The sequence below is a fragment of the Rhinoderma darwinii genome, chromosome 3 (genome assembly GCF_050947455.1).
Source record: "Rhinoderma darwinii isolate aRhiDar2 chromosome 3, aRhiDar2.hap1, whole genome shotgun sequence".
Taxonomy (NCBI): Eukaryota; Metazoa; Chordata; class Amphibia; order Anura; family Rhinodermatidae; genus Rhinoderma; species Rhinoderma darwinii.
In genome coordinates, this window is record NC_134689.1 from 235,538,619 (window position 1) to 235,558,289 (window position 19,671).

The 19,671-nt window shown below is 41.8% G+C and overlaps 1 protein-coding gene across 1 annotated transcript in view; it reads right to left on the reverse strand.

The window, feature by feature from the left end:
• Window positions 1–17,581, reverse strand: part of STRIP2 (striatin interacting protein 2) — a 77,796-nt gene extending 60,215 nt beyond the window's left edge. The window contains exons 1-5 of the mRNA XM_075857539.1: window positions 17,507–17,581; window positions 6,221–6,290; window positions 3,762–3,836; window positions 2,135–2,269; window positions 1,389–1,509 (exon numbers count right to left, since the gene is read on the reverse strand). Coding sequence (XP_075713654.1) covers window positions 1,389–1,509; window positions 2,135–2,269; window positions 3,762–3,836; window positions 6,221–6,290; window positions 17,507–17,569 — 464 coding nt within the window. The 5' untranslated portion in view covers window positions 17,570–17,581. The remainder of the gene's footprint in view (window positions 1–1,388; window positions 1,510–2,134; window positions 2,270–3,761; window positions 3,837–6,220; window positions 6,291–17,506) is intronic.
• Window positions 17,582–19,671: the final 2,090 nt, after the last annotated feature.

Sequence of the window (19,671 nt, forward strand, 5' to 3'; positions counted from 1 at the left end):
AGACATCGCCTCCCGCTCTGCCATTACGGAAGCCGTTGTTAGGCCTCCTGTTGCCATAGCAGCAGTCGGCAGCCCTGATTGCATGGCAGGGCTGCCGATCTGCTAGCAACAACTAAGATGTAGCGATCACTGCATCTAAGGGGTTAATGGCAGGGATCTGAGCTAGCTCCCGTTCCTGCCGTTACAGGTAGATGTCAGCGGTAACATACAGCTGACATCCACCGCTGATGACGCCGGCTCAGCTCCTGAGCCGGCGCCATCTTGCTGTCGGCTACGGAAGCCTTTCAGGCCTCGCCTCTGTGCTAGGACCTGAACGGCTTCCGTGCTAGGCAGACCTGGAGGCCAGTATTAGGCCTCCGGTTGCCATTTCAGCCACCGGAAGCCTGGTAATTTCATTGCTGGGGTGCCGATGAGTTGCAAACTACTTAAATTTAGCGATCGCTTTTGACCGCTGCATTTAAGGGGTTAATGCCGGGGATCGAAGCTAATTTCGCTCCCCGCCATTACAGCTGTAATACACAGGTGACATCCGGCAATAACACCGACTCAGCTTCTGAACCGGTGTCGACCATTTGTCGTTTGGATACGGCAAAATGCGGGAAGCACTAGCTTTCAATGACGTATCCATACGACAAATGTCGGAAGGGTTTTAAATACATGAAAAAACGATAACAAGTAAAATAAACATGAGCTTACTAAGTGACTGACTGGTACAAAAGCAAACAATGCCCTGCCTGAGAGGGCTTACAATCTCCGCTTTGTTTTGCAGTAGTTTTTATAAAACTCTTCCGATTATGTACCATTTGTATTTATCATATCTTACTCTACTGTCCGTTATCAACTTAAAGTAGAGTTGCAGGACTAGGTAAAAGGATCTGCTTCTTTTCCCAGAAACAGTGCCCCACCTGTTCATGGGCTATGTCTGGTATAGAAGATGAGCTCCATTAACTTGGAAAAAAATTCTGATTACTTTTTCTAATCCTGGACAACCCATTTAAAATATAGCTCCAACTCTACTTTTATAAAATATCTTCCCTTCCCATAGGCATGGTGTTAAAATGATAGAACTCTGGTTGCCTGCAGTCAACACTAGAAGCAGCTCACTGAAGAAAGCTTTATCATTGAGTTCAATGGGAGGCAAATAAATCCATATGCAGTGTGCTCCCCCTAGTGGTGGCTGCATGCAGAGATAATTCTGTCATTCAACGCTTTAGCATTCTGAAGGGAAGAAGGGAATTTGCAGCTCAGTATCAGAAAAATAGTCCCAACGTTAAATTCCCTTGTGCAATGGAATGGTGCGATGTGTGCTTGAAGGAATTTTACCGAGTGTAAAAAACAGAAAACTTTTGAACAGAATTTGTTTTATAAAAGATCTACACTAAACATACGCAATCTCCATGTTCAGCAATTCCAGGAAGACAGCAAATGTTCCCATCTGGCACAGAAGGAAGCAGTTATATCGGGACCAGTGTAGAACATCAGATTCCGTCTCACACTCTCCGAACACACCTGGTCAGGAAACAAATTACAAAGTTCAGCCGCGAGCGCAATATTTTAACACGAATGTGATCCCTGGTAAACAGAGATGCTCGGAAATAATTTATCTACGAGAAATAAACCTTTGGCCATAAGTAGCCTTTGTGATTAACACGCCTAACGATTATGCAGCACCGCAAATCGGTTTTCACAGATGAAATATTAAGGACCTTTTCTTAGATTAATGTGTAATTGTAGGAATCCTACTCCAGGTACCACAACCGATCAACAGAAGGAAAGTGAAGTCGGCTGTGCTGTATCCTAAAGTAGAGGGGCCATGGCACTTTTTGCACTGGCATCGCATCAGTCGTGATGTAACACGACAGACTGTCATCCGGTCTCTGCAGGCTACAGTGAAATTTTGTCGATAGTGACCCAAAGTCCCACAGCAGGGACTGGACAACACATGATTTTTCACTATGGAAGCAGCATTACTGCTGCCTAGCTGTTGTGCAGGGTTTATGGACTTTGGAGAAATGTATAAATCTAGAACAGCCCCTTTAATGGTATTATCCTTGCTGCAGAGAGCAGGTATAGCAGTGATATAGGTTACATGTCCAACTCACCCCAAGGTGTAGAACCAACTCCAAGTGCTCACCTTCTGCTAAGTATAATATAGCTCTGGCTGCGGAGAGTCGCTTTTCCCTGATCACCACCTCCAATTCATCAAGGAGGTACATGACATGAGTTCTGTGCTGTGCTGACCCCAAAGACGTCCATCTGGCTTCTCCTCCTGGAAGAAGGATTTTATTAAGAGTAAGGTTATGTGCACACACAAACTCAAAAACGTCTGAAAATACGGAGTTGTTTTCAAGGGAAAACAGCTCCTGATTTTCAGACGTTTTTTAAGCCACTCGCGTTTTTCACAGCCGTTTTTGGAGAGGTTTTTCTAGAGAGTCTATGAAAAACGACTCCAAACACGGCTGAAGAAGTGACATGCACTTCTTTTTTGCGGGCGTTTTTTATGCGGGCGTTTTTCAGAACAACAATGTAAAAAACGGCCCATCGGAACAGAGCGCCGTTTTTCCCATTGAAATCAACGGGCAGATGTTTGGAGGCTTTCTGCTTCCGATTTTTCGGCTGCTTACGCCCCGAAAAACGGCCGAAAATAAGCTGTGTGAACATACCCTAATAAGATACTTTTTCCGTTCTCCTTACAGAAGAAAAAAAAAAAAAAAAAAAAAGAAAGAAGGTGCACACTGCCTACCTCATAAAAAACAAAAACACAAACAATATAAAGTACCTAATTCAAAGTTACAATAAGTGGTTGTCCACACGTAATGGAATTGCTGCGTATTTTCTGTCCGGGAATTGCGGACAGAAAATACGCAGCAGAATACAGAAGCAGCAAAATGGGTGAGATTAAACAAATCTCATCCACAAGCTGCATAAAATTTCCGAGCAGAAATTCACCTGCGGTGCGTATTTTTCATACCGCAGCATGTCAATTCCTGCTGCGGAAAGTGGCCAAAAAATGCAACAAAATCTGCATCATTTTCTGCAGTAAAAAAAAAAAATGGAGGAAATGGTGCAGGTTTTCCGCAGAAGAATTTCTGCTAGTTTTTGCGGAATTGCTGCAGAAATTTTCTGCGGCAATTCCGTTACGTGTGGACAAGCCCTAAAACTACAGATCTGCAGACAAAATGTCAATTATTAGAGAATCTTTCAAGCATTAACATGTTACTTATGCGCAGCAGGATAGTTTCATCTTAGATATTTTTAACAAAAAGGTGTAATAGACTTAATAGAAAGTCCAAAGAAACATAGGCCCTTTTTTTCTGAGACCATTTTAACATGAGGCCCATAGTGCCGCTACCTTGTAAACATACAAAAATGCACATTGCTCAAACAAAATGCACCAAATAAATGGCATCATGTGCATGAGAAAAATGGCCCAAGTAATGTGCAATCTTATTCATTTTTTCCTGGGAATGACAGAACAACTCACTATGGTTGTGGCATGTTTATTATGAACTAGCATCATTTTTTTGGTGCAAAACACTACAGGTACAACTGCCATAAAGTATCAGAATCGCAATTTTACCATTTCTTGAAAGAAAGCAGAAGCTCACCAATATAGTTTTCAAATGTGATGAAAAATATCAATCTGAATCATACGTCTTAACCTTGCTTACGAGTCACTGGTTGGGGAACACTGATCAAGATAGATGGTTGAGACATATGTTATGAAAGTTCCTATTGAGACATACATTATCAAAAGTTACCTTGGAGTCTAAACCTTTCCTCGAAACATCTCCGGTTTAGGACTAGCTCTGGCTCCTCTGTGTAGCTGTACAGTTCTATGATAACAAGACAGTAATGTCAAGTTTTATCAGATAGATGTAAATATGTAAGACACACACACAAAACTTAAGATGGACTTACACGGCCCGATGTAGGCTGTGTAAACGAGCACCTATTAACGAGACAGCTCGTTGATCGGCGCTCGTTTGCTCCTTCTCACAAGGAGCTAGTATGTGGAGAAGCGCTCGTTACTCCGATGACCTTGTCCCAATACATTTCTATCATGTTGGCAGCATGTCCCCCTCTTTACACATGGAGATCTGCTGCCGACAATGATAAGGCCTTGTTCACAAGGCGTGTATTTGACACGTTTTTTACATTAATGGGAAAACGCATTGTAGTGCATACACCGCTTTTTTTTTACGTTTGCGTGTTTAAAACAATGTGTAGTGTCAAAAAAAACAAAGCAGCGTCAGGTCAAGTCTTACACGCCAAAAGCACGCCACGAATGCGCCTTATTCCTATAGACAATGGGGGTTCTAATTGTGTGCCGAAAATGTGTCAAAAACGCCTGTACTTCTATTGTTCTATTCTACTGTACTATTTTTTAAGTTTTTCCATCGTCTCATTCAAAGAGCTATAACTTTTATTTTTGCATCGTCAAAGCTGTATAAGTTCTTGTTTTTTCACGGGACAAGTTGTATTTTTTTTAATAGCCCTCTTTGGGGTACATCGAATTTATTGATTAACTTTTCTCAACTTTTTTTTTGGGGGGGGGGGGGGAATAGAAAAAAAACCCCAGCAATTTCACCACACTTTTTTGCTTCCTAAATTTACACTGTTTACCGTATGGTATAAATAACACAACTTTATTCAGCGGGTTGTTACGATTGCAACGATACCAAATTTAAATAGATTTTGTAGGTTTTACCCATTTTACACTGTAAAAACACTTTATCAAAATTATTTGTTTTTGTGTCTCCATATTTCAAGAGCCATAACTTTTTTATATTTCTCTGCTGATGCGGCTGTATGAGGGCTTTTTCTTTGCGGGACGACTTGTAGTTTTTATTGATACCATTTTGGAGTAGATACAAATTTTTGATCACATTTTTTTTTAAGGCAGGATTCACAGAAAACAGCAAGTTTTGCATTTGTTTTTTTACGGCAGTCACCGTGCAGGTTAAATAATGTAATAACTTTATAGTTGGGGTTGTTACGGACGTGGTGATACCAAATGTGTAGCTTTTTTTTTAATAATAGAGCATTTTAGTGGGTTTTTCCATTATTTTTCCACTTAATTATCATTTTTTTTTATTAACTTTATTAAGCTCTTTTTTACTAGTCCCACTAGGGGACTTCACTATGCGATCCTCCGACCGCTTTTATAATACACTGCAATACTTCTGTATTGCAGCGTATTACTTGCATGTCCGTGTAAAATGGACAGGCATCTGATAGGACAGGCCTCTGGCATGGCCTAGCAGCCATAACTAGTGGCAGACCTGGGGGCCATAGAAACCACCGACACCCTGCGATCTTACGCATGGTGCCGATGGGGTGAGAGGGGGAGCTCCCTCCCTCTCTCCAAAACCACTCAGATTCAGTGCTCGCTATTGAGCACCGCATCTGAGGGGTTAAACGGGCCAGATGGATACTCATATCGATCTTGCCCTTTAGAGCAGGGCTGCAGCCTACTCTCAGCTACCTCTGGTAGATGAGAGCAGGGAGATTTAACGGCTCCCCGCTCTATTTATTTATTCCGATGCAGCGCAATAAAAAGGCTATTTCATCGGAATAAAGCTGGTCAGTGGCTGCCGTAGAAACACAAATGGGCGATCACTAACGGGGTTAAAAAGCGCTTTGCAAAAACTGTAGTGATTTTGACGCGTTTACACGTCGGTTTTTTAGAGCGTCGTGTGAACAAGGCCTAATAGTTTCGGCATTCAAAACATTTGCTCGTTCATCGGCTGATTGTTGCCCTGTTTACACAGGGTAATTATTTGCCCAATAATTGGCCGGTGTAAAAGGGCCTTTAGGCTGTGCTCACACCTGCATTGGATGCTCCATTAGTAGCGTTTGTTGCAGATTTAATAAAAAGAAAATCTGCTGGAAAACACAGTGCAGTATGCTCAGTAGGGTCCGTTTGGTGCCGTTGGTGTCCGTCATGCGAAGAATCAGGCACGGATGTTATTTTTCCTAATAGGGCATATGGATGTCATGGGGGTGTCCGCCACTCAGGACCATGGCCCTATCAGACAGAGTAAAACTTTGCTAATCTTTAAAGGAGCAGACATTACAAAATATCTGTAAACGACCACCGTCATATCAGCCGTCATATCAGCATTTGTCTCATCGGTAGACAGTGTAACTTTCTTTCACTGCAGAGAGTTAGTTTGTTGCCCCAGTCCCCAATTGCAAGCCATTTTCATGTAGTTACCTGATAACTCTGCTGACAAGTGGTCGGAATCATTGTACTCAAACTCCAGACTTGGACAATCCTGTAAGCCCTGCAAAAAAAAACAAAATCCGTAAACAGGTCGGATCTCTTTTCACACTTCCTATTTTTGGGATCTGTTCCTGCTTTTCCCTAAAAAAAAAAAAAGAAAAAAAAGAAACGCATGTATACGGCCGGGGCTTTTTGCTAGTCTAGGGAAAACTGGCAATACATCTCAAAAAGACGACAATTATAGAGGAAGCTACTTCTCCTCTCTTGAGATCTGTTCTCAGTTTTCCATAAAAGTAAACCTTTACACAGCTAAAATGCACAGGCCTGGAATAAGTGAACGTTAAAATAAAAAACAAAATGAGCGCGTAAATGCATAATAGAAACTATAGTCCAGCACCAGCTGCCCAACTGTACCCTGCTCATTCTGTGCTGCCATAAATATCCTACTACCAAATAGAACAAACATTTACATATGATATCACTGCTCTTTATGCCACAACACCCTCAGTGTTCAGTTTCTAACATGTTGACATGCATAGGATATTGGAAAGTTAAAGGCTATGTAAACCTTTGAATGGCATGTATGTATGTATATTCCCGTGGACCTGACGGGAACAGGATTAAGTAAACAATACAGAGCAGATGTATCTCAAAAAAGTATGAATTTTTAATACAAAACTAATTATAAAAAAAATACGCTAGTGTGATTGGTGTAACTTTTATAATTAGTTTTTATTAAAAATGGATTTAAAAAAAATAATGCCATTGAAAGGTTTACATAGCCTTTAGTTCATAACCTACCAGTAAACTGTAACACCGCTCCCGCTCTGGTGGACCCAGCATTTTCACGCATTAAAAGGACGGCCATTCATTTGAAATGTATAGCCAGACGCGGCTTCCCCTAATGCTAGATCAGCTCATTGTGGCGCCGGCTTGAGTCGACTCCCTTTAAGGGAGTCATTACATGTTAACTAAACTTTCACAAGCTAAAGTGGATTTCTTTTCAACATACAGTGTACAGTATACGGCCTTTTTCAGTAAAGTCGTCAAATCCCTGAGATACTACTATACTGATATTTAGGAGACCTGACTTCTATTCAGAAGGTACATTTGTGTCCAAACAAAAGATTATATGTAGAGCCTTCGAAAATGCAAAAGTTTCATTATACCCCAAGTGTTCTTCTTTGCAAAGCCGTCATTTTATTTAATGTGTATACATGCTACTTGTAACCCCAAACTGGCCAGAATGTAAGCCTAGGGTGTAGGGCTGGGCAATTAATAAAAAAAAATCAAAATCGGAATTCAGCGCAATTAATCAACGTCATCTTGCAAATTTTGGTATTTATCAATTATTCTTCCCTGGTTTAAACTGTATCTGCATCTTCAGGACACAGATACAGTTAAAGAGGCTCTGTCAAAAGAGTAAAAAAGGGGTAAATCACCACTGTGAAAAGCCCCACCGTGTGTATTAAAAACTTATTAAACATTAAACACTGTTAAGTTTCATGAACATAGCACAGTGTTTTTGCAGATATGCATTCGGGATCAGCATTAATATTGGGCACAACAATAGTTTGAATCCCAGGTACACACCAGAGTCCGAGATTGACACACCGGAAGCTCCCAGTGCTGGGTATAACACAATGCTATCGTTCCCTATGCAAAAAATCCCTCAATCAAAAAGACCCTACGCGTTTCAAATACTTATCCTCAGGGGTCTGTGTCTTGGTCACTCTGGCCCGATTGCCAGCGATATATATTTTCAGCAGCAGATATTCTGCTGTACATCACGGGAGGATGCTCGCATTGATGTCCGCGGCATCAATGCGAGCATCCTCCCGTGATGTACAGCAGAATATTTGCTGCTGAAAATATATATCGCTGGCAATCGGGCCAGAGTGACCAAGACACAGACCCCTGAGGATAAGTATTTGAAACAAATAAAAGGTATTTTTTACTCTATTGTCACTTCAGTGAATTTACTGGAATTCCTATATTGTGGGAGCACAATTATATTTATCCAAATTAATACAGTGAATTCTAAAGAGGCTCTGTCACCAGATTTTGCAACCCCTATCTGCTATTGCAGCAGATAGGCGCTGCAATGTAGATTACAGTAAAGTTTTTATTTTTAAAAAACGAGCATTTTTTGCCAAGTTATGACCATTTTTGTAGTTATGCAAATGAGGCTTGCAAAAGTCCAAGTGGGTGTGTTTAAAAGTAAAAGTCCAAGTGGGCGTGTATTATGTGCGTACATCGGGGCGTTTTTAATACTTTTACTAGCTGGGCGTTCTGATGAGAAGTATCATCCACTTCTCTTCAGAACGCCCAGCTTCTGCCAGATCACGCTGTGACGTCACTCACAGGTCCTGCATCGTGTCAGACGAGCGAGGACACATCGGCACCAGAGGCTACAGTTGATTCTGCAGCAGCATCAGCGTTTGCAGGTAAGTAGCTACATCGACTTACCTGCAAACGCTGATGCTGCTGCAGAATCATCTGTAGCCTCTGGTGCCGATGTGTCCTCGCTCGTCTGACACGATGCAGGACCTGTGAGTGACGTCACAGCGTGATCTGGCAGAAGCTGGGCGTTCTGAAGAGAAGTGGATGATACTTCTCATCAGAACGCCCAGCTAGTAAAAGTAGTAAACACGCCCCGATGTACGCACATAATACACGCCCACTTGGACTTTTACTGTAAACACGCCCACTTGGACTTTTGCAAGCCTCATTTGCATAACTACAAAAATGGTCATAACTTGGCCAAAAATGCTTGTTTTTTAAAAATAAAAACGTTACTGTAATCTACATTGCAGCGCCTATCTGCTGCAATAGCAGATAGGGGTTGCAAAATCTGGTGACAGAGCCTCTTTAAACCCAATAGTAGAGCAGAGGACCTTAAGGTCTCTGCTCTACCATTCACTATGTATCGCTGGATGTGGGTCAGTGACGTCTTCACGCCTGTCTGCTCCGAGCTGCACAGACTGGAGAAGCAGAGGAATCTCCTCTACTGGTCATTAAAACGGGGTTAGGGGAGTATCTATATTATTATTTTTATCAGGCACTATTGGGGCAGCGATGTGGGCATTATACAGCATGGGGCAGCTATGGGGTACTTTATACTGTGTGGGGTGCATTTATGGGGGCATTATACTGTGTGGGGGCATCTATAGGGGCATTATACAGTGTGGAAGTCAGTTATAGGGGTGATATACTATGTATAGGCAGCTATCGGGGCATTATACTATATAGAGGAAGTTATGGGGGGCTTTATACTGTGTAGAGGGCAGTTACGGGGAGCATTATACTATGTAGAGGGAAGTTATGGGGGCATTATACTGTGTGGTGGCATCTCTAAGGGGCATTATACTCTGGAGGGCAGATATAGGTGCATTATAATGTGTGGGGGCAGCTATGGAGCATTATACTGTATGGGGAGCACTATGGGGGAAATATACTGTATGGGGAGCACTATGGGGGAAATATACTGTGTGGGGGCCAGTGTCAGGGTGTGTATTATATACAGTGGTATACAGCAGGCTCGGAATAAATATTAATTCAATGGCATAGCATGCAAAAGGGGTGTGTCCTAACTAATCATTCAATAATCGTAATCTAGGTTACATGTTCAATTAATTGTGATTTTCATTTAGGCCATAATTGCCCAGCCCTACTAGGGTGTGTAACTGACAGCAGTCCCATAGCTAAAAATAAGCAGAGATTCACCAGCTGGTCGAAAGCCATCTATATACAGTTACATGTAAGAATGCGGAAATTATTAACTTATGTTGTGCCAGGAAGAGGAGTAATATAACGTTCTCAATTTACTGTCGGATTTAAACCCTTAACCCCTTCATGACGGAGCCGGTTTTGGCCTTCAGGACGAAGCCGATTTTTCAAATCTGACATGTGTAAATTTATGCGGTAATAACTTCGGAATGCTTTTACCTATCCAAGTGATTCTAAGATTGTTTTATGTTAGTGAAAAAATGTGGTCGATAAATTCAATATTTATTTGTAAAAAACACCAAGATTTAGAAAAAATTTGCAAAAATTAGCATTTTTCTAAATTTAAATGTATCTGCTTGTAAGACAGATAGTAATACCACATAAAATAGTAACTAGTTAACATTTCCCATATGTCTACTTTACGTTTGCATCGTTTTTTGAACATCCTTTTATTTTTCTAGGACGTTACAAGGCTTATAAGTTTAGCAGCAATTTCTCACATTTTCAAGAAAATTTCAAAAGGCTATTTTTTTCAGGGACCAGTTCAGTTCTTGAGGGCCTTATATATTAGAAACCCCCATAAATCCCCCCATTTTGAAACTGCACCCACAAAGTATTCAAAACAGCATTCAGAAAGTGTTTTAACCCTTTAGGCGCTTCACAGGAATTAAAGCAATGTAGAGGTAAAATCTACAAATTTCCTTTTTTTTTTGCCAAAAGTCATTTGCAATAAAAAAAAATTCTGTACCACAGAAGGTTTTACCTGAGAAATGCAAGTCAATATTTATTGCCCAGATTCTGCAGTTTTTAGAAATATCCCACATATGGCCCTAGTGTGATAATAGACTGAAACACAGGCCTCAGAAGCAAAGGAGCACCTAGAGGATTTTGGGGCCTCCTTTTGTTTTTACAATATATTTTAAGCACCATGTCAGGTTTGAAGGGGTCTTGTGGTTCCAAAACAGTAAAGACCCCCCAAAAGTGACCCCATTTTGTAAACTACACACCTCAAGTAATTTAGCATTTTGAACCCACAGGTTTTTTTTTGCAAAATTTATTTGAATTAGTATGTGAAGATGAAAATCTACTTTTTTCTGAAAAAACAAAAAAGACATTTTTAATTTTTACAAGGAATAAAGAAGAAAAAAACACCCCAACAAATGTAAAGCAATTTCTCCCGATTATAGCAATACCCCATATATGGTAATAAACTGCTGTTTGGACCCACAGCAGGGCTCAGAAGAAGGAGCGTCATTTGGAATTCTGATTTTGCTGGAATAGTTTTCAGTGCCATGTCACGTTTGCAATGCACTGGAGGGACCAAAATAGTAGAAACCCCCTAAAAGTTACCCCGTTTTGGAAACTACACCCCTCATTGAATTTTTCTAGGGGTATAGTTAGCATTTTGACCCCACAGTTGTTTTGCTGAATTCATTGGAATTAGTCTGTAAAAGGTGAAAATCTACTTTTTCTGAAAAAACAAAAGACATTTTTAATTTTTACAAGGAATAAAGGAGAAAATGCAACCCAATATTTGTAATATGCGGTAATAAATAAGCGGTTTGGACCCACAGCGGGGCGTAGAAGGGAAGGAGCACTATTTGGCTTTTGGAGCTCAGATTTAGCGGAAATGGTTTTCGGGTGTCATGTCGAATTTGCAAAGCCCCTGAGAGACCAAAACAGTGGAAACCCCCATTTGGGAAACTATACCACTTTAGGAATCTATCTAGGGGTATAATGAGCATTTAGACCCCACAGGTATTTTGCAGAATTTATTAGAATTAGGCCGTGAAAATTAATATCAACATTATTTCCACTAAAATGTTGAATTTTTTTAATTTGACAAAGGAGGAAAAAGCGAACCCAACATTTGTAAAGCAATTTCTCCCGAGTACGGCAATACCCCACATGTGGTCATAAATGGTTTTTTTCATTAGAAAGTAATTAACCCTTTCTGGACTGATCCATTTTTTGCTTTCTCTTTTTTCCGTCCCCACTTTCCAAGAGCCATAACTTTTTTTATTTTTCAGTCAATAGAGTGGTGCGAGTGCTTATTTTTTGCGGGACGAGCTGTAGTTTTTATTGGTACCATTTTTTGGTACATACAACTTTTTGAGCACTTTTTATTAAATTTTTTTGTAGAGCCACGGTGACCAAAAAAAACAGCGATTTTCCAGTTTTAAATTCTTTCTTTTTCACGGCGTTCACCGTGTGAGTTAAATAATGGTATATTGTAATAGTTTGGACTTTTACAGACACAGCGATACCAATTTTGTGTATTTTTTTACTTTAGAGAAAAAATGTGAAAAGGTTTTTTTTTTTGGACTTTAAAATGTTTTGTTATTTTTTTCACTAATAATAACCATTTACTTTTGTTTTTACACATTTTATTAGTCCCCCTAGGGGACTTGAACCAGCAATCAGTAGATATGGTTGTTTTTACAGGCTCCCGTAACAGCGCGATCGCTGTTTCTGTCCGTTAGTCCCGGGTGTCAGCTGTAAAACACAGCTGACATCCGCAGCGTATGGCATGGGCTTAGCACGTGAGACCGTTCCATACATCATCCCCCACACCACGACATGCTATGCTCTTAAGTCGTGGTGCGCGAAGGGGTTAATGCACAGCGGATGGTGCAGAGTGAAAATTTACATTTTCCACTGATGTGCCATTTTAGTGCACTATATGTTATGCCCATTTTGTGCCACTGAAGACAAATACCTCAAAATATTAACCGTGTTCTCCCGGTTATGGTATCATATCGGTGGACGTAAACTGCTGTTTGGGCACGCTGTAGGGCTCAGAAGGGAGGGAGTGGCATTTGGATCGCAGATTTAGCTTGGTAGTAGTTCTGTTTCACTGGTATTTCAGTTAGTAACCTGGGGGCATATGTAAACTGTGCGGAGTACATCAGGGCATAATAATGCGGTAAATAAATTCATAGATATGTGGCCGGCGTCGCACTGATAAATGGTGCCCAATCATATCCGCTTTTGGAACACTGCACATTTTGCATCGCCATATTCTAGGAGCCAGAACTTTACTTTTTTTCCAACGTTGCTGTGTGAGGGCTTATTTGTTGCGGTACAATCTGTCGTTTTCATTGCTACCATTTTGTGGTACATGCGATTTTTTGATCACTTTTGATTCAACTTTTTGGCAAGCAAGGTGACCAAAAACCATCAATTCTGACAATGTTTTTTACGGCGTTCACCCTGGGCTATAAATGACCATTTTACTTTATTCTGCGGGTCGATACGATTACAGCGATTCCATATGTATATAGTTTTTTTTATGTTTTGCAGCGTTTGTGCAATTAAATCACTTTATAAAATCAATTATTTTTTGTGTCACAATATTCTGAGAGCCATAACTTTTTTATTTTTCAGTCAAAAAAGCTGTGTAAGGGCTTGTTTTTTGCGGGACGCGTTGTAGCATTTACTGTTACTATTTAGGTGTACATGCGACTTTTTGATCACTTTTTATTGGATTTTTTGTGAGCGATGGTGACCAAACAAATAGTGATTCTAGCGTTGTTTTTTTACTTATTTTTTTGCAGCGTTCACGGTGCGGGGAAAAAATATTATAGTTGGGGTCGTACTAACGCGGTGATACGAAATATGTGTACTTTGTATGACGTGTTGATTTTTTTCCTATGATAAAAGTCTTATTATAGGAAAAAAAAAATTTTTGTTTATGCAACTTAGAACTTTTATTTTTACACCTTTTTAAAAAAAAAATCATAATTTTTTTTTTAACTTTATTTACTTGTTCCACTAGGGGACATTTAGACTTGCTTCTCTGATCGCTGCTAGAATACAGTGTAATACCTAGTGTAATGTAGTCTGTCATTGTGACAGGAAGCCTATGAAGACCAGCCTCTGCACATGGCAGCACGGAGGCCATTGTCTGGTCTCCGGTTGCCGTGACAAGGATCGCCAGCCCCACAAATGCAGGTGGAGGCTGCCGATCTGCTCTAAACCTCTCAAATGCGTCGATTCGCAATCGACCGCCGCATTTAAGGGGTTAATTGCCTAAATCAGTGGTGATGGGCCGCTGATCGCCATCACGGAGAGCAGGGCAGACACCATGCACAGTTAGGGTGTAGCTCCGTGAGGCGGTTAACTGTTATAGCGCGGACGTAACTGCACGCCCAGGTGCGCGAAGTTACTCATCTGGACATGCATTTACGGCAAGATGCGGGGTTAAGGATGAAGCGTAGTTTGGTTTCTTACAGCGTTCACCATGCGGGTTAAATAGCGTAATAATATTATAGTACGGGTCAATATGAAAGCGGTGATGCGAATGGAGTGCTTTTTTTTCTTCTTTATATATTTATACATTATAAAACATTTTTATTGGTGGATGTTTATTTATATTTTGTAAACATTTAAACCTTTTGGGACTTTTTTTTTTTTAGTCTCACTAGATCATGTGATATAATACACTGCAATACTTCTTTTGCTGTCAGACCTAGGGGACATTGTTAGGCCCCTGAGTGACATAGCAACCCATCAGTGGCCTGTGATCACATCGCAGGGGTGCGATGGGCTGAGAGGGGGGGGGGGGGGAATCGGCCTCACTTCGTAAACCAACAAATTGTCAAGGTGAGTATTGACCGTGGCATCGAAGGGGTAAAGCACCCGGGATCAGAGTGATCTCCATTCCCGGCCGTTCACGCGTTGTGTCGGCTGTGTAAACGCGGTGCCGAGCCATCACTATGATGTACTATTACGTCAATTCACAGGAACTAAATTTGTTCCCATGACGTAATAGTTCATCATTGGGAGGGAGGCCATTAAAAAAAACATTTTCTAATTCGGTTTTCCGAGTTAATAGAGAGGAGCCCCGTACAGGAACCTCATCTATTAGCCAGAGTGGAGAGCGGCTCCGAACTACCTAGAACGTCTGCGCAATACAGAGGAATATTCAATCATGGGTACTTTGTAATACTTCATGTCTAGTCCATATCTGAAGATAAAACTTTGTCCCCTCCTCAGCGGGGCAAACCCCTTTGCTACATAAATTTAGTAATGCAGCAATTTAGCTAAGAAGCAGGGGATGGGAGGGAGTGTGACTTTAGGATCAGACTACACACATGGCTTGTTTGTAGTCTGCAACCATGGACACAAAACAGTGGGATCGTTTTAATCAATATTATTTGCAAAGTTGCTTATTTTTTTTAAAATCTTAGGCTATGTTCACACGTAGTATTTTGCCGAGTTTTTTGATGTGGAAACCGCATCGCAAAAACGGCCCGAAAATGCCTCCCATTGATTTCAATGGGAGGCGTCGGCGTCTTTTTCCCGCGAGCAGTAAAACTGCCTCGCGGGAAAAAGAAGCGACATGCCCGATCTTCGGGCGCTTCCGCCTCTGACCTCCCATTGACTTCAATAGGAGGCAGAGAAAGCGTATTTCGAGGTGTTTTATGCCCGCGGAGTTCAATGGCCGCGGGCGAAAAACGGCGCGAAAATCGGCGTGCAGGGAGAGGAAAATCTGCCTCAAACTTCCAAACTGAATTTTGAGGCAGATATTCCTCCTGCAAAATACTCCGTGTGAACATAGCCTTAGAGGAATTAGATCAATAAAAAGAATGGCTGCACAGATGGACATACCCTTAAAGGGTATTACTAAAACATTACTACTAGTTCAGGGGCGGACATGCCATTGGTGCAACCCGTGCCACGCACCTGCTGCAGAAATAACCTCATTAAGATTAACAAATTTCTGCAACAAAACTCGCGGATGAGACGGCTCCCGTCAAAGTCGCGTACACAGAGCCTGTAACACAACACATGCAATCCTGAAGGTCTGGATTACGGAGCCTGTATTAGAAGCACTGAGGTACGGGTCCACGGATTTCGTTGAGCGCCGAATTGTGTAGTAAACCACAAGCCAAGAAGCCATGGCTCAGGCCCCATGCACACGACAGCAAAAAACCTCTGTTTTTGCGGACCGCATTCACTTTCATTGAAAACTGACACCTTTCCGTAGCACTACAGAAGGGTGTCCGTGCCGTGGAAATGTTCCAGGAATTATGGAACATGTCCGTTCTTTCGCATTTTGCGGGCCGTGCTCCCATACTTTGTATGGGAGCACGGCCCGAAAATGCGGCTGTCAGTCAGCGGCCGGCCGTGCCCGCAATAGCGGGCCGTGATTGTGGGCACGGTCGTGTGCATGGGGCCTAAGAACTTATTAGACATTGTTCTCTCAGGGAGAGCCCCCTTTTCTGCCTTGCGTACCAGATACACGAAGGCCTTATGTACAGCGGCAGGGACCAGTTTTTATTATTTTACATCTGAAGTCAATGGGGAAAATTTGCAACAAATCCATGATCTTTCCGCAGAAGAAACGGACATGCTGTAGATTAAAAAAAATCCGCACAACAAGGTCAATTTCTGTACCGAAAATGTCTGCAGCGTGTGGATGGGATTTTTAAAATCTAATTCACTTTGCGGCTACTGTTCTACACGGCATATTTTCAGTCAGCAAATCTGGACAGAAAATGTGCAGCTCCGCAACGTGTGAACATAGCCTTCCAATGACATCAGCGGCACAGTCATTTATTATCAACGTTAGGCCTTATTCACACGAGCGTGTGCGTATTGCGCGCGTGGCAGTTCCGTGTGGCATCAGTGTTTGCTGCGTGATTTTCATGCATATGGCATCGTGATGACACTCTGTTTTTATGTTTACAAACATAAAAGAAGGAGGTGCTGTTATGTTTTCATTCATTTCTTTTACAACTGTAGCGCGAATTACACGTGTGCCGTGCGCTATTTTCACGAGCCCATTGACTTCAATGGGTGCGTGATGCACTAAAAACACCCAAGTATAGGACATGTCGTGAGTTTTTACGCAGTGGACACGCGCTGCGTGAAAATCACGGACAGTCTGGCCCCATTGTCTAACATAGGTCTGTGCGAGGCGCGTGATTTTCACGCACGGATCACGGACATAAAATACATTCGTGTGAATAAGGCCTAAGGAAGATAAATTGTGAGGGACTGCAGTTAGAAAAGACACTCTCGCTGCAGACAAACAACAGGAAATAAATAGCTGACAATATCCTCTACAACTGGATGCAGAGATCTACCAGCGGGAGAGCTGAAAGCCATTTTAGGTAGTGCTGCCCCCTTTAGGACCAATGGAAATGTGTGTACACACAAACACAACTGCTGGTGACTGAAGGGCTGCAGGTGCACCAAGTCACACACTGCGACATTCCCTATTGAACGCGCACATAGCAGAAGAGATCATTGAAACTGATAAGACCACAGCACAGGGACTTCTGTACTTTGACACCTTTAGACATAAATAAAGCCGCCTCATGTTGTTCTTGTCACTGTGGAACTACAAGTTCCAGAATCCCTTACACACCAGGGAAGATCCCCAAATCATACCCTAACCCCACCTACTGCCATCTCCTCCTCAAGCCCCAACACAATAACAACTCTCATTACTAATCCCATTTCCTCCAGCTTCACCACCCTGTACAGTCCTATAGTCGTAAAGAAGTTGCCTCCTTAACCCCCGAACTTTCTCCTCACCTCGGCTTCCCTCCTCCTGCCCTTGCTGTTCCCCTCCATGCCGAGTCTGTAGCTGTCACTCATAGCTCCGTGACACACACGTGCTGAATAGTGGCGGTCACAGACACCACCCACCTCTCTTCTCACTCACTGATAGGCTAGAGTGCGGGTGCTGGAAGGAGAACTTGTTTTTCTTCTGAACGATTGGTTAGAAGTTATGTGAGGGCGGGGCCGCAAGACAAGACGAGACGGTATATCTTGACACCTGAGTTGGGGGGGGCGTGTCACATGACAGGGCGCAGTTCACACGGCTGCACGTTGTCTGCCCGCTGATAGATTATCTATGGTTTTATTATTATTATTCATAATGGCAGTCAATAAATAATATCACTGCTGATGGTTTAGAGGTCTCTATTTTTTTTGGTCTGATCTGACTATGGGATTGATGGAAATGTCTGAGCGCTGCACTTAAATAATGATTATGGGAATCCCCTTTATCACCTATCAGAGGGTGTCAGACTGCTGGGACCCCCACCGATCAGAAGGACAGGGTTCCTGCAAGTCTCATAGGAATGGAGGGCTATCTTCAGCAGCCCCATAGAAATGAATGGAGCGGTGGATGAGCATGCACACCACCGCTCCATTCCCATGGGGCTCCTAGGTATGGCTTGTTAAGCTCGTGATCGGTGGGGGTCCCAGTGGTCAGACCCCAACCAATCAGACATTTATCTTCTATTCTGTGAATAGGTGATAAATATTGATTATGGAAAACTCCTGTCAGTCCCATTGATTTTTAATGAAGCCACAGTGTGCATACTTGTCCACCGTCACTGCTGGGGAGGAACGGGGTGCCCAGGGCCACGTCCTTGTGATCTGCGAGGGTCAAAGCGATCAGACAAGTATCACCTATCCTCTGGATAAGTGATAAATGTCAATCTTGGGACAACTTTAATTTCGGGGTATGGTCTGAGGTCTGATTTAGAATAGGGAGTCTTATCTGAATTGATTTAGGGGTCTGGTCTGGGATTTGATGCCTCCCACACCCCCATCCTGCATTTTCTAGTCGTGTGACTGATCATGTGTGTGGTACCAACACTTTCTAGTTACGTTCCTGTGTGCAGGGGTGGGATTCAGCCAATTCTTCCAGGTTCTGCCAAACGGGTTGTTGAAATAGCAGTCATATCGCAGAACTGCGAGAAGTAGGACCGCAACCCGCTTTGGTTCAATTGTTTCCGTGTCTTTAGGATGCGTATTCGATTGATTAATCCTTTAGTGACCAGCGTATTTGGGGCCTTAAAGGGGTTCCTAAGGATAGGTCATCAATAAAAAATGCCCACGCATCTTCTTAATGACAGAGTGAATTTTAAAAAATGTTCGTAGAGTTTCAAAAGTCATAACTTTTGTACTTTTCTGTAGACATAGCCATGGGATGGTTTCTTTTTTTCGGCACAAGTAATATTTTTTAATAGCACCATTTCCGGATACACATCATTTATTGATTACGCTTTCGAAACTTTTTTGGAGGAGTAATGGAAAAGAAAACTGAAATCCTTTTTTGCGTCTTAAATTTACATAGTTTACGGTGTTGTATAAATAACATAATAACTTTATGCTGCTGGTCGATTACGGTAATACAAAATTTCTATCTGTTTTATGTTTTACTTCTTTTACACAATATCACTTTCTTTAAAAGTATTTGTTTTTGTGTTGCCATATTCTAAGAGCCATAACTTTTTTTGTATTTCCGCTGATGTAGCTATTTGAGATTTATTTTTGCGAGACAACTTGTCTCCCAAAATGGTACCAATAAGAACTGCATTTGACTTTTTGATCGCTTTTCATTGCAATCCTGGATGAAGAGAAAACAGCAATTATGTGTAGGTTTTTCTTTAAAAAAACAAACAAAAAAACTAGTTTTTTTTCATAATAAAGCATTTTGTAAAGGGAGAAAGTGGGGTTTTATGTTTTTTACTTGGGATTTTTCATTTATTTATTAGTAACTATTTACTTTTTTTTTAGTCCCACTATGGGACTTTATTACGTGGTCTATACTTCCATATTGCAGCCTATTATGCGGTCAGTGTAAAGTTGGCAGGCATTCTAGGCACGGCCTAATAGGCTTACACAGAAGGCAGACCTGGGGGCCTTTCTTAGGCCCCTGGCTGCCACAAAAACCATCATCACCC